The following is a 15,891-nucleotide window of genomic DNA, read 5'->3' as shown; positions in this document are numbered from 1 at the left end:
TTTCACAATATTTAACTTCACGTCATAGGCCATGTCATTCGTTGAATTTCGTTACCCAGTTGACACTAATGAGAAATGAACAAAAGTGTAAGTTAGTTGGGCGTTTTTAGACATCTTATGTTCGTTGGGTTTTCTGATCAGACAAAACATAATTGGTTTTTTGGAATGGTTTGGAAACTACATTGGGATATAAAGTCATTTTCCCTATATAGTAATGTTGACTTACACCATTTTAAAATTGATATAAAGCAAATATTAGGTGTCGAACTTAGCTCTAATACCATAATGTTTGTGTAATTAAACAATACTAAGCTAAGAGAAAGAGGGAATATTTTCACTATAAGACTCTCATATTATTGATGCTTAAAATGTAAACACGAGATGGCTATATATATCGAGCATAGAAGGAGAAATTACTAGAAACCATTACATGAAATAAGGAAAATCAAAAACAAGTAGTATAAGTAAACAAATTTTTGATAAACTAGTAAGAAGAGTCTCAGATTTTTCTGGATTGTTTTCGAATCATTCTTCAATAGGACTAGGGTGTGGGCATATGGTGGGGGCAGCACGGCTCGTAGATGATTTGAAACGGACGTATCATGCACCAACATCATACATATCAAGGGATAAACGAGGGGCCAGAAGGACCTCAAGTGGAATTGCTTTACTGATAGTCACTCCTGCGCTTTCGCTCATATCAATGGGTTCATTTGATGGTTTTTTAAGCACAAATTGTTGTATTAGAGTAGCTAAAGTTATATTCAACGCCCGAAGAGCAAACGGAATACCAGGGCATACTCTTCTACCACTACCGAAAGGAAGCAATTCATAATTGTTTCCCTTGACATCAACATGTTTATGACTTGTCAAGAATCTTTCTGGCTGAAATTCTTCAGGATCTGACCATTTATCAGGATCATGTTGAATTTTCCAATAATTAGTCATTAAACGTGTGCCTTTAGGGATATTGTAGCCACCAATAATGCAATCCTCCATGGACTCATGAGGAAGGCCTAGAGGTCCAGGCGGGTATAAACGTAGCGTCTCTTTGACGATTGCGTCAAGGTAAACAAGGTTCTTCAAGTCCGACTCCTCTACTACTCTCTTCCTTCCAACATGCTCATCCAATTCATCTTGGGCAATTTTTAATGCTCTTGGGTTGTTGAGCAACAAACTTAAAGTCCATGTTAACGTTACAGACGTTGTGTCCAAGCCAGCAGCTAAAATAGTCTGCAAGTTTGAAGTTAAAACAAATATCTTGTATTAGGTTTCAAGCAACATGCTGATAATTGTGTTTCTCGCAGAACTTATATTAGCCACTGAAAATTGTTGCAAATAGGTATGTCAAAAAGTGTAATGGGATCCCCAACCCGTAGGACACCGATCCATATTGTGATATTTGTTAATAAAATCAGTGGTGGGGGCGGAAACTTCCGTTCTAATTTCGGGAGTGGGGACAGGGGTGAGAAGTCATGTCATGAAACCCCATGGGGGTCATGTTAATATATTATATGTAGTTATTTATATTAATTATATAAATATAATACATAGTAGCAATGATTTTGAACTCTCAAAATTCAATAAAAAATCATGTTTTTTGAGTTATTAGTATAACGTTTTTGAGACGTGCTAATATTTTTGTTTTTATCATGTAAAATTATGTTATAAATAAGTATTTTTCACCCAAAAAAATAGTTTTTTTATGCCCAAACAATAACATCTTTTAGCCCAATAAAAAAATATCCCAAAACCAATTGAAAGCGGTGATAAGGGTGGGGAGGATGGAAATTTTGGGAGGGGGGCGTGGCCGTGGCTGGGGTCAAGGGAGAAATTTCAGGAGTGAGGACCGGAATGCAACACCTATCCCGTTTTCACCTCTTGATATCCCTAGTTGGAAATATTATAATGAATGTGGAAGAAACTATAAACGATTAACAAACTTTAATAATGATCAGACAGATATTAGGTTTACCAAACATGCAGCCTTGATTACGGTATCATGGTCAAAACCGCGGAATTCGTCTTGGGGGGCACCTTCAACAACGGAAATAAGAACATCCATGAAGACTTGGCTTCTTTCATGTTGCTGCGCATGCTTTTCCTCCGCTCTCACTCTTTTGTGATCCTCTAGCCATCCTGTAACAATTCCGTACATCTCTTCTCCTGTCATCTTCATTTTTTTCTCGTATCCTCCCAAGTCCAATGGCTTCAGATATGGAATAAAATCAGACACGACAAATGTGCCCAATAACACGAAGAATTTCCTTATCACTTTTTGAAATCGAACCCCTTCTTTGTCATCAGGTGAAAACCTTTTTCCTGAAACAACCCTGACGACAACATTTAATATCAAGTTCTGAAACAATTGTTTCATATCCACCTTTACCATGTCGGAACTTCCACTCTCTTTATTCTTTACCCAAGCGTTATATATATCTTCCATGGATGCTTTAACCTCTGAAGCACGAAGAGGTCCAAGCATCTCCACACGTCGCTGAGAGAGAACCTCTAGAGTCATGATCTTGCGCACTTGTCGCCAGTAGTCCCCATAAGGAGCTAGAGCCAAAATGGCGTAGTTATAGCCCATGTGTTCTACTGCCATTGACTTGGGCCGACTTGCGAACACCTTATCGTTTGTGGTAAAGCACTCTTTCGCCATCTCAGCGTTACTCACCACCAAAACATTGTGAACACCAAGCTTCATGGTGAAGATGGGGCCATATTTATCTGCCATTCCACCTAAGACCCTGTGAGGTAGTTCAGGTCCACCAAGAAGGCCCAGGTGTCCGATTACCGGCCATCGGCCCTTTGCTTGAGGTGGTTCTGTGTTTTTCACTCTCTTTCCTTTAAAGCTTTGCAGCAGGAATTTTAGTAGCAAAGAAAAAACAATTGCGGCTATAGTCGCTGAAAATGGGAGAAACAGCTCCATGCTTTCTACGTCCAGAAAGAATTATGAAAATGATGCTACATAGGATTCATAATATATAGAGATGGAACTCCCTGGCTGCAGGTAAAATTTTTTATATAATATAGGGAGTATAAATAAATATGTATAGATGGCAATGTTGAATGTCTAGTCAACAAAGTGGGCTTAAGACAATCATAGAGACAATAATTTTTTCATTAAAAACTTAATTATAACGTAGCATCAACATTTACTTAAATAAGGAATGGAATTAAAGTGATTTATTGGCGACCTGTCAAAGAAATGATAGAATCATGATGTTGAATATGTTTGAACAAGGAAAAAGTCAAAAAAAAAAAAAATTGACATATATCTTTGCTAGAGACAATTTGTTTTATTAAAGTGAATGAAAATGTAACATCAACGTTTAATTGAGAAGGAAACATAATTTAGTAATCCAATTTACATTATTTATTGGACTTTTGTCAAAAAAAAAATGATAGAATCTTTCAATTGTGGATTTAGATGTATTTTAACCAAATTAACTTTCATCCATTTATCAAGGAAATATGTCAATCACCCGAATCTTTTACATCAACTAAACCAATATATGCATGTTGTCTAGAATAATAAAATATATTAAAATATTATAAAATAAGTGTGTATAAAGGTTATTTTGTTTTGAACTATACCATAATATACACATCTTTTAAAATTATATATACTCAATTGTCTCAATAGTCTCTACCACATATTACTCATGAATTAAATTAAATATAATATATGGTTTAATAATGTTTATCATTTTTGTTTTGATTAATTAATTTAAAAAAGTTTATTTGAACAAGATTTTAATTTTTTATCATTGTAATTATTTAAAACATCAACATTTTGATTTTATTTTAAAGGTAACAGTATATTTTTTGTATATAATGTTACTTTTAACTAGTGTTGTTGTAAATTATTTAAAATAATGTATTTGAAAAATCTTAGTAATTTTAATTTGGTTTAAGAAATTTAACTCTTTTTAAAATATATTTGATTAAAATTATTCGTTTATTTGGTTATAATTATTTAAAACAACGAATATTGTTTTTGGTTTTAAAGATAACATTATAATTTTTTATATAATATTAATTTTAACAATTCTTATTTTAAGTTATTTTTAAGCTACTTATTTCAGTATAGGAAAATAGCTCTTTAATGACATGCAATCAATGACACACACTGATTCACGATACACATTTTTTGTGTTTCCTAAAAATAATGTCAGTTTTCTAAAATTCAAAGGATAGAGGAATGCATTTATGCGTGCCATAAAATTAGTGACAAAAAAATTAAAAACACGGAGGACACTTTTCTTAAACGAGTGTCGTGTAGAGATGTCACTTTATAATTATTTCAAACGCGCTTCTACCAAAGTATTAGTATTACTAAATTCCACAAAATCGGAGGGACTATGGCTTTTTCAAGAACGAAAAGACTTGGTGATCTCTTGCCTCTACAACAATCGATCGATAATCTCCTCTCACCTCGCCGACAACATATTTGCTCATTTCTCCTATAACGACCATAGGGGTATTATCCTCTAGCGACCTCAAGCTCACCTGACCTCGTCGGAGACTGCTCAAATTTTCACGCCCATCCCGACTATGGTACGCTTTGGTTATTCTGTCTTCCTAATGTTTTCATTATTCTATTTCTCTAATTTCTCCTCTATTCATAGCTTTGATTTCGATTTTGAATCTTCTCGTCTTGTCCCGTGTGAAACCTTATCCGGAAAAACTATGCAGGTTTCAATCGCGATTTCTTACTCATTCCACGATGCCCACTTCTACTCTCTACGCATCTCAGGTATGCTTTGTTACTTCTCCCTTATTCTCATTCTTTTTGTTTGATTTCATAGGTACGACATCCTTGCCCCTTCTTTTAAGCTTCTCGATCCCATTCTGATACTTTATTAATAGTCGCACACAACGCCTCACACACATAATCACGTTTAATATTTCGAGCAAAAGTTTGAAAATATTTTATTGTCCGACGAATTGATTTTGTTTTCATCTTAGCCAGGATTTGAACTTTTTGTATTATTTTAATTATCTATCATGTTGTTACCTTCTTAGGTTTTATGTTTCTTTTATATAAAATTGGACATTTCGATAAATTCTTCCTTTCGTGGAAGTTGAGTAAACGTAAACGTTGCAATTTTTTTTGTTCTTGTTTACTATTGAACCTTTTGTGTTTTGTGGCAAGCAGGGGAAATGCGATGAAGCAAATCAGTGAAATTATGAAATTTTGATACATAGAAGTTATGATCTTTACATGAATGTATTTAATTTTTTGTGTATTTGCTTTCATGTGGGATGAGAAGTTGCATATAGGACATAGCTCATTCAGCTACTACTTTATGCCCTCTCAAAAGGTAGACTGAAAAGGAAGTCATGTTCTTGATTATGTGCTATAACCACTTCCATAGTGTTTCTACTTCAGGATGAAATTGTTTTTGTCAAGTAGTTATTTTCTACCTGGCTGTGATCTTTCATGTTAGTTGAATATTCTTGTTCCCTTATTTTCTACCTGGCTATGATTTTTCATGTTAGTTGCCTTTAATGAACCCTGAACTCTTCATAAGGGTTCGAATCAAGCCCACCAAGGTATATTTTTGTTATTATTTTATTGACATGATCATGTAAAGTTACTCATATACAGATCTGAATCCATAGAGCTGGAAAACCACATAAAGTTGCCAACTTTACATTCATGCAAGCCTAGGAGAAACTCAAACCCTCAAAAAGGGTTAAATGAAAGACTTAATGAATGCAAGAAGTCCTTAAATCAATAAAGATGGCACCTTTTTGCCAAAAGAGCTCATATAGACCTTAGATCAGAAAGAATAATCATTTGGGACGTCCTAATCCCCAACATCCACACAACCATGGATAAGAAGCATAAATTATAACCCAAGAAGAGATATAAGCAACTAACAAGCAAGGTGGGAACTTGATATCTTAAAAACATGGTAAATGAGACATAGATTCTGGATCTAAGATTTCTTCTTCAAGCCAAGGAAATCCTAATTCCTTAGTTCCTTCAACATGCACAAAAAATGAACACTCAGGGCTCACCCCTAAGTCATACACTCAATTATGGAAGATAATGCTCGATTTTAGGGGTTTTGGACACAAGAGGCTGGTAAGGAGGCCATCCAAAGAACTTAAGGCCTTTAAATAAGGTGAAACACCCTAAAAATTAGGTTTTCTCAATCAGCATCCAACTCGCCGAGCTCCCTTCTCTAACTCGCCGAGTTGATCTAGAAAAACACGCGTCCAAAAAGCATCCAACACGTCGAGTTTCCCACCATCAAATCGCCATGTTGGTCTTTAGAAAATGGTATTTATTTCCACAATTAATCTTCTAGATTTTGGGTGTTACATTTTTGATACAGAGTAATAGTTACAACAAATGTCAGATCCTCCAGAGATCACATTGATTAATTTGCTTCAGCTGGGGGGGGGGGGGGAGGGATCCTGTCGAGGATCTTGGTCTTTTTCTTTGATTTTCTCCTTTCTTCTTCCCAAGATTTCTTTGAGGTATCCTTTGCCCAGGAGATAGTTGATTTCTTGCTGAGAGCTATGCAATCCTCTGTGATGTGAGCAAAGTCTTCATGATATGCAAACCATTTCGACTAGACTTCCCAAGCGGTGGATTTTTCTCATTTTCTTGGCCATATGGCTTTGTCTCCAAGATCCTGCATGGCAAAGATTACATCTGAAATATCCACGGAAAAACAATAGTCAGTAATCTTAGGGAATTCATCTTCCTCTTCCTTATCTTCAAGGGCGTTAACCTTGTAATGGTCGGGTTTGGAATAAGGTTTTGATTTATAGGATCTTTGGTCCAATAAATCAGCCTTCCTATTAGGGTGGTCATAAGAGCTCGGTATGTTGCTCCTCTTTTGGATCTCCATATCTTCTTTGAGACTAATGAATCTCAATGCCATACTCCTAACTTCGTCCATCCTTTTGCATGGGGTCATTACAAGATCGTCGTAGAAGGGAGAATCCTTCTTTAAGCACATTTTGAAAGCTTCGACTCAGTTGGCATGTCAATGTTGGGGATAATCAGAGTGTAACATTCAAGATTCCAAACCAATTTAAACTTTTTAAAACATGTCAAGTACATCAAAACATTACAACTTTGTTTTCAAAATATTGATTATCAGAGTTTTTCCCAGAAACATAAACACAATAGGAGGAGCTATATGATCACGGCTTGGCCTTGCCTCGATTCCCTAATGTACCTGAAACAATAAACTGAAACTGTAAGCCCAAAAGCTTAGTGAGTTACCCTCAAAATAGCGATACACATACAGTCCACATAACCATGTCACGATAACATATCATCAAAACTGAACAGAACAATACATAACGGTTCCACAACCCTACAGACTGTAATACCCACGAGTCAACAATACGAGTCTCCCTTAGTCCATAACTGGAATGATCCTGAGCCCACAGTACGAGTCTCCCTTAGCCCATAACCGGAATGCTCGTAGGGTTTGTTGCCTACCGCACAAAGTAGTACAACCTCAACCCATCCCATATAACCAACACATAAATCATAAGAATCGAGCATGCAATAATCACATAACATCATAGATAGTCCTACAAACCTACCTAACAGGCATAACCACTGTCAAGCGACACTAAATCATACTCAGGATCTATCAAAGTTCAAGGAAATACATTAACTGGGCCGGCCTTGGTGCCTTAGACCCCTTAGTATAATGTGGATAACTCACCTCACAACTGACGGTAGAAACCAATAAGCTTCAACTTCCGGATCACTAACACGAACTTCACTAACTGTAAATACCATAAAACCTTTTCTTCATAAGTTTCCAATTTATCAGAATACCCTCAGAAGTCATCCGGTCAACTAATTGTCAAAGTCAATGCCCACAGTCATAGTCAACAACCCATGTTGACTCGACTCGTCGCGTGTAGTGCACCGACTCATTGAGTCCTTCCTGAACTCGAGAAGTCGTGAAACCATTGACTGGCTCGTCGAGTTCTCCTTTAACTTGCCAACCTCATACATATCCAAGAATCGAGGGAACCTTAGTCGAATCGCCGAGTTTTCTAATGACTCGTCGAGTTCAAGGCAAACTTCAACGGACTAGTCGAGTTATTCATCAACTGGTCGAGTTCACAACCAAATTCGTCGGGCTCGTCGAGTTGTTCGTCCAACTCGCCGAGTCCTCGCAGACCTCCAACCATGTAGATGCTTTTTAAGCCATGGAAAGGCTCCAGATTATAGATCCAAGCTTCTAAGGCATGTTTATCTCGTAAAGTTGCAAACTTTACGCACATGCAAGGTTCTAAAGGCTCTAAATGACCAATCTAAGCTTCCAATGGAGTTTTACACCTTAGGAGAGTCTCATTGTTGCACAAGCAGGAAACTTTATGTACTAAGAAGCCTAAAGGAGATCAGTTCTAAAGTTACAACTTCAGATCTGACATTGTAAAGAAGAGTAGCTTTATAATTATTTCAAACGCGCTTCTACCAAAGTATTAGTACTACTAAATTCCACAAAATCGGAGGGACTAGGGCTTTTTCTAGAACAAAAACACTTGGTGATCTCTTGCCTCTACAACAATCGATCGATAATCTCCTCTCACCTCGCCGACAACATATTTGCTAACTTCTCCTCTAACGACCATAGGGGTATTATCCTCTAGCGACCTCGAGCTCACCTGACCTCGTCGGAGACTGCTCAAATTTTCACGCCCTATCCCAACTATGGTATGCTTTGGTTATTCTCTTTTCCTAATGTTTTCATTATTCTATTTCTCTAATTTCTCCTCTATTCATAGCTTTGATTTCGATTTTGAATCTTCCTGTCTTATCCTGTGTGAAACCTTATCCGAAAAAACTATGCAGGTTTCAATCACGATTTCTTACTCATTCCACGATGCCCACATCTACTCTCTAGGCATCTTAGGTATGCTTTGTTACTTCTCCCTTATTCTCATTCTTCTTGTTTGATTTCATAGGTACGACATCCTTCCCCCTACTTTTATGCTTCTCGATCCCATTCTGATACTTTATTAATAGTCGCACACAACACCTCACACACATAATCACATTTAATATTTTGAGCAAAAGTTTGAAAATATTTTATTGTCCGACGAATTGATTTTGTTTTCATCTTAGCCAAGATTTGAACTTTTCGTATTATTTTAATTATCTATCATGTTGTTACCTTCTGAGGTTTTATGTTTCTTTTATATAAAATTGGACATTTCGATAAATTCTTCCTTTCGTGGAAGTTGAGTAAACGTAAACGTTGCAATTTTTTTTGTTCTTGTTTACTATTGAACCTTTTGTGTGTTGTGCCAAGCAGGGGAAATGCGATGAAGCAAATCAGTGAAATTATGAAATTTTGATACATAGAAGTTATGATCTTTACATGAGTGTATTTAATTTTTTGTGTATTTGCTTTCATGTGGGATGAGAAGTTGCATATAGGACATAGCTCATTCAGCTACTACTTTATGCCCTCTCAAACGGTAGACTGAAAAGGAAGTCATGTTCCTGATTATGTGCTATAACCACTTCCATAGTGTTTCTACTTCAGGATGAAATTGTTTTTCTCAAGTAGTTATTTTCTACCTGGCTGTGATCTTTCATGTTAGTTGAATATTCTTGTTCGCTTATTTTCTACCTGGCTGTGATTTTTCATGTTAGTTGCCTTTAATGAACCCTTAACTCTTCATAAGGGTTGGAATCAAGCCCACCAAGGTATATTTTTTTTTATAATTTTATTGACATGATCATGTAAAGTTACTCATATACCGATCTGAAACCATAGAGCTGGAAAACCACATAAAGTTGCCAACTTTACATTCATGCAAGCCCAGGAGAAACTCAAACGCTCAAAAAGGGTTAAATGAAAGACTTAATGAATGCATGAAGTCCTTAAATCAATAAAGTTGGTACCTTTATGCCAAAAGAGCTCATATAGACCTTAGATCAGAAAGAATAATCATTTGGGAATTCCTAATCCCCAACATCCGCATAACCATGGATAAGAAGCATAAATTATAACCCAAGAAGAGATATAAGCAACTAACAAGCAAGGTGGGAACTTGATATCTTAAAAACATGGCAAATGAGACAGAGATTCTGGATCTAAGATTTCTTCTTCAAGCCAAGGAAATCCTAATTCCTTAGTTCCTTCAACATGCACAAAAAATGAACACTCAGGGCTCACCCCTAAGTCATACACTCAATTATGGAAGATAATGCTCGATTTTAGGGGTTTTGGACACAAGAGGCTGGTAAGGAGGCCATCCAAAGAACTTAAGGCCTTTAAATAAGGTGAAACACCCTAAAAATTAGGGTTTCTCAATCAACATCCAACTCGCCGAGCTCCCTTCTCTAACTCGCTGAGTTGATCTAGAAAAACATGCGTCCAAAAAGCATCCAACACGTCGAGTTTCCCACCATCAAATCGCCATGTTGGTCCTTAGAAAATGGGATTTATTTCCACAATTAATCTTCTAGATTTTGGGTGTTACATTTTTGCTACAGAGTAGTAGTGTCGCACCCCAAAATCGAGAACAAGGGAAACGTTCTGGGGCGGAGGACGTCATGTAAAGTATCACAACACAGTAAAAGTAAATAAGCAAACAACATCATCCATTGCATTAAATATATAATTTTAATACAAGTGTGTTCTGTATAGTATAGACACCAAAAATAATGTAAGTCAAAATAAAGAGATGACACCTGAATGCGCTCCATCTTCTCAAAAGCTGGTCTCGGTACCTGTCTACTGATGACCTGAGAATACAAGTTATTTTGAAAGCGAGTATCAGCATTAAGCTGGTGAGTTCATAAGTATTTTAGTGTCGGGTTTGTTATCAAAACGTTTGAACATGTCTCCATTGTAAGTTTGTAAAATGCATGTAAGTGTTTGTAAAAGTTTGAATTTCTCAGAAAAACTTATATTTTCTATTAAATGTAGCCTTCTCCCAAGGCGTAACTGTTTTGTATGTCTGTTTATCGTAAAAGAGGGTAATTTTCCAAGTGTAACTATCATTATCAAAATACAGTTCATACATTATTATTTAAGTGAAATAGTCACTAAATGTATATAAAGGATTAATGACTGTAGTACTTGTAGTATTGTATTATAATAACTACTGTTGTACTATCTACCTTAAACCAGATTTATATTAAGGTATGATGTGATAAATTACACCATACTATAGACTGGTAATAACGACAACGTATAGTCGAAAAATAAGGTATGACGTTTGGCACCCGCAGACCTGCCGGTCCGGCTGTAGCTAGCAGCAAGGTGTAGGATAGTCAATCCAGTATAGATGATGTTGTTTGCTTATTTACTTTTACTGTGTTGTGATACTTTACATGACGTCCTCCGCCCCAGAACGTTTCCGCCGTTCTCGGTTTTGGGGTGTGACAAATAGTTACCACAAATGTCAGATCCTACAGAGATCACATTGATTACCTTTGCATCAGCTGGGGGGGGGATCCTGTCGAGGATCTTGGTCTTTTTCTTTGGTTTTCTCCTTTCTTCTTCCCAAGATTTACTTGAGGTATCTTTTGCCCAGGAGATAGCTGATTTCTTGCTGAGAGCTATGGAATCCTCTGTGATGTGAGCAAAGTCTTCATGATATGCAAACCATTTTGACTTGACTTTCCAAGCGGTGGATTTTTCTCATTTTCTTGGCCATATGGCTTTGTCTCCAAGATCCTACATGGCAAAGATTACATCTGAAACATCCACAGAAAAACAATAGTCAGGAATCTTAGGAAATTCATCTTCCTCTTCCTTATCTTCAAGGGCGTTAACCTTGTAATGGTTGGGTTTGGAATAAGGTTTTGATTTATAGGATCTTTGGTCCGATGAATCGGCCTTCCTATTAGGATGATCATAAGAGCTTGGTGTGTTGCTCCTCTTCTGGATCTCATTGTCTTCTTTGAGACTAATGTATCTCAATTCCATACACCTAACTTTGTCCATCCTTTTGCATGGGGTCATTACAAGATCATTGTAGAAGGGAGAATCCTTCTTTAAGCACATTTTGAAAGCTTCGACTCAGTTGGCATGTCGAAGTTGGGGATAATCAGAGTGTAACATTCAAGATTCAAAACCAATTTAAACTTTTTAAAACATGTCAAGTACATCAAAACATTACAACTTTGTTTTCAAAATATTGATTATCAGAGTTTTTCCCAAAAACATAAACACAATAGGAGGAGCTGTACGATCATGGCTTGGCCTTGCCTCGATTCCCTGATGTACCTGAAACAATAAACTGAAACTGTAAGCCCAAAAGCTTAGTGAGTTACCCTCAAAATACCGATACACATACAATCCACATAACCATGTCACGATAACATATCATCAAAATTGAACAGAACAGTACATAACGGTTCCACAGCCCTACAGACTGTAATACCCACGAGCCAACAATACGAGTCTCCCTTAGCCCATAACTGGAATGCTCCCGAGCCCACAGTACGAGTCTCCCTTAGCCCGTAACCGGAATGCTCGTAGGGTTTGTTTCCTACTACACAAAGTAGTACAACCTCAACCCATCCCATATAACCAACACATAAATCATAAGAATCGAGCATGCAATAATCACATAACATCACGGATAGTCCTATAGACCTACTTAATAGGCATGACCACTGGCATGCGACACTAAATCATACTCAGGATCTATCACAGTTCAAGGTAATACATTAACTGGGCCAGCCTTGGTGCCTTAGACCCCTTAGTATAGTGTGGATAACTCACCTCGCAACTGACGCCAGAAACCAATAAGCTTCAACTTCCGGATCACCAAGACGAACTTCACTACCTGTAAATACCATAAAACCTTTTCTTCATAAGTTTCCAATTTATCAGAATACCCTCAGAAGTCATCCGGTCAACTAATTGTCAAAGTCAATGCCCACAGTCAAAGTTAACAACCCATGTTGACTCGACTCGTTGAGTGCAGTTCACCGAGTCATCGAGTCCTTCCTGAACTCTAGAAGTCGTGAAACCATCGACTGGCTCTTCGAGTTCTCCTTTAACTTTCCAAGCTCATACGTGTCCAAGAATCGGGGGAACCTTAGTCGACTCGCTGAGTTTTCTAATGACTCGTCGAGTTCAAGGCAAACTTCAACGGACTAGTCGAGTTGTTCATCAACTCGTCGAGTTCATGGCCAAATTCATCGGGCTCGCCGAGTTGTTCATCCAACTCATCGAGTCCTCGTAGACCTCCAACAATGCAGATGCTTTTTAAGCCATGGAAAGGCTCCAGATTACAGATCCAAGCTTCTAAGGCATGTTTATCTGGTAAAGTTGCAAACTTTACGCACATGCAAGGTTCTAAAGGCTCTAAATTACCAATCTAAGCTTCCAATGGAGTTTTACACCTTGGGAGAGTCTCATTCTTGCACAAGCAGGAAACTTTATGTACTAAGAAGCCTAAAGGAGCTCAGTTCTAAAGTTACAACTTCAGATATGAGATTGTAAAGAAGAGTAGCTTTCAAACATAATATGGAAACCCTAGAAGTTGCCCAAAGGAATGAATGAGGTTAGGGTATCGATTTATACCTTCTAGAAGATGCTAACTACGACATATCTTAGGTCCTTCAAGCTCCTTGCTTGTTAATGTTTAACCTCCAAGCTCTTTTCTCTCCATGAAAATCCTCCTTCAAGCTTAAGAATGCAGAAGATGAGCTCACACACGATTAGGGCTTTGGAGGGACAAGAGGCAGTGATGGCGAGGCAAGGGGATGGCCAATGATCCTTTAAATAGGGTGAAATGCCCCGAAATTTAGGGTTTCTTCTGTCAACTCCTACTCGTCGAGTCCCATTGTGGAATCAGCGAGTAGGTCACTAAATTCACGATCCCACCTCGCTGCTACTCGATGAGTAGGGCAAACTTAACTCATCGAGTATGACTTAAAACTAAGGAAATTCTTTATTTAAATCCATACCTAAGAATCGGGGTGTTACAATTCTCCCCCAATTGAACTATACTATGCCCTCGAAGTCCTCTGGAATAAACAACAATGGGTAGTGTTCACGCATCTCGGCCTTCGGCTCCCATGTCCACTCGGATCCCCTCCGGTGTTCCCACTGCACCTTCACCAAATGTATTTCCTTGTTTCGCAAAATCTTCTTTTTCCTCTCTAAGATGGCCACATGCATCTCCACATAGTTCAGGCGCTCATCGACCTGAATATCATCCAGTGATACAACCGCCTCCTTGTCCATGATGCACTTCGGTAACTGCGAGACATGAAACGTGCTGTGAATCTAGCTAAGCTCCTCTGGAAGCTCAAGCATACAATCCACCTTGCCAAACCTGGAAATGATCCTGAATGGTCCAATATATCGAGGGCCTAATTTTCCCCTCTTCCTGAAGCGGATCACACCCTTCCAGGGCGAGGCCTTCCGGAGTACCATGTCACCCACTTGAAATTTCAACTCAAATCGGCGACTGTCGGCATAACCCTTCTGCTGACTCTGAGCGGTCTGCTATCACTGCCTAATCTGCTGAATCTTCTCTATAGTCTGCAAGACCACCTCCGTTCGACCCATCACCTTGTGGCCCACCTCGCGCCCAACAAACCGGGGTGCGACACCTTCACCCGTATAACAGCTTGAATGGCGGGGCGGCAAGACTAGAATGATAGATGTTGTTGTAAGCGAACTCCGCAAGTGGTATATGAGAATCCCAACTCCCACCGAAGTCGATGACACATGCCCTCAACATGTCCTTGAGGGTCTGAATAGTATGCTCACCCTGACTGTCTGTCTGCAGGTGGAAGGTTGTGCTGAAGTGTAATCGCGTGCCAACCTCCTTGTGAAACTTTTGCCAAAAGCGGGAGGTAAACCTGACATCCCGGTCAGAGACAATGGAAACGGGAATCCCATGGCGTGACACGATCTCGCGAACATACACTTCGGCTAGCTTCTCGGCCGACGAACTCTCCCGTATGGCCAAGAAATGGGCACTCTTGGTCAATCGATCCACGATGACCCAAATGGCGTCAAACCCATTCGCCTTCTTTGGCAGCTTTGTGATAAAGTCCATCGTGATATGTTCCCATTTCCACATGGGAATCTCCAAGGGCTGCAGCTTGCCATGCGGCCTCTGATTCTCGGCCTTGACCATCCTACAAGTCAAGCACCTCTTGACGTACCAAGCAATCTTGCGCTTTATACACGGCCACCAATAGCTCAAACTCGAATCCCAGTACATCTTGGTGGCCCCCGGGTGAATAGAGAATTGAGACTTATGAGCCTCCTCCATAACTGTCTGCCTAACCCCACAAGACACTAGAACCGAAACCCGACCGCATCAGGTCAGTAATCCCCGACTATCCTGCATGAACCTGGTACTCTCACCCTTGATCCTCTCCAACTTCCAATTCTCCGGTCGTATGCCCTTTATTTGGGCATCTCTAATCAAACTCACAAGCAAAGAATCCACCGCTATCCTCATACATACCGTGGGGGTGGAAGATCCAGCCGACTTGCGGCTCAAAGCATCCGCAATCACATTCGCTTTACCAGGGTGGTAAAGGATCTCACAATCATAGTCCTTGACTACGTCCAACCACTTTGTGTTGTCTCATGTTCATGTTCGGCTGATCCATGACGTGTCTCAAGCTGTTGTGATCCATGTAAATGGTACAGCGGACCCCATAAAGGTAATGTCTCCATATCTTGAGGGCAAACACCACGGCCCCCAGCTCCAAGTGATGCATAGGGTATCTCATCTCATGCGGCTTCAGTTGTCGCGATGTGTAGGCTATCACTCATCCTCTCTGCATAAGGACCACCCCTAAACTTGTGATGGATGCATCAGAGAACACCACAAAATCCTCAAGCCCCTCCGGGAGTGTCAAGAATGGTGCCTCACACAAATGCTGACCGAGGG

The 15,891-nt window shown here is 39.0% G+C and overlaps 1 protein-coding gene across 1 annotated transcript; it reads right to left on the bottom strand.

The window, feature by feature from the left end:
* Positions 1–344: 344 nt before the first annotated feature.
* Positions 345–2,978, bottom strand: LOC145096844 (cytochrome P450 CYP82D47-like). Its single transcript, XM_079034205.1, has 2 exons — positions 1,976–2,978; positions 345–1,233 (listed from the first exon to the last, which is right to left on the bottom strand). Exons 1-2 carry the CDS (start codon positions 2,930–2,932, stop codon positions 601–603), a joined length of 1,590 nt encoding a protein of 529 aa, XP_078890331.1. The 5' UTR covers positions 2,933–2,978; the 3' UTR covers positions 345–600.
* Positions 2,979–15,891: the final 12,913 nt, after the last annotated feature.

The sequence above is a fragment of the Lactuca serriola genome, chromosome 4 (genome assembly GCF_051521515.1).
Source record: "Lactuca serriola cultivar US96UC23 chromosome 4, Lser_US96UC23_V15, whole genome shotgun sequence".
Lineage (NCBI taxonomy): Eukaryota > Viridiplantae > Streptophyta > Magnoliopsida > Asterales > Asteraceae > Lactuca > Lactuca serriola.
The sequence above is the reverse complement of the archived record's forward strand: the minus strand, read 5'-3'. Positions and strand labels throughout refer to the sequence as shown.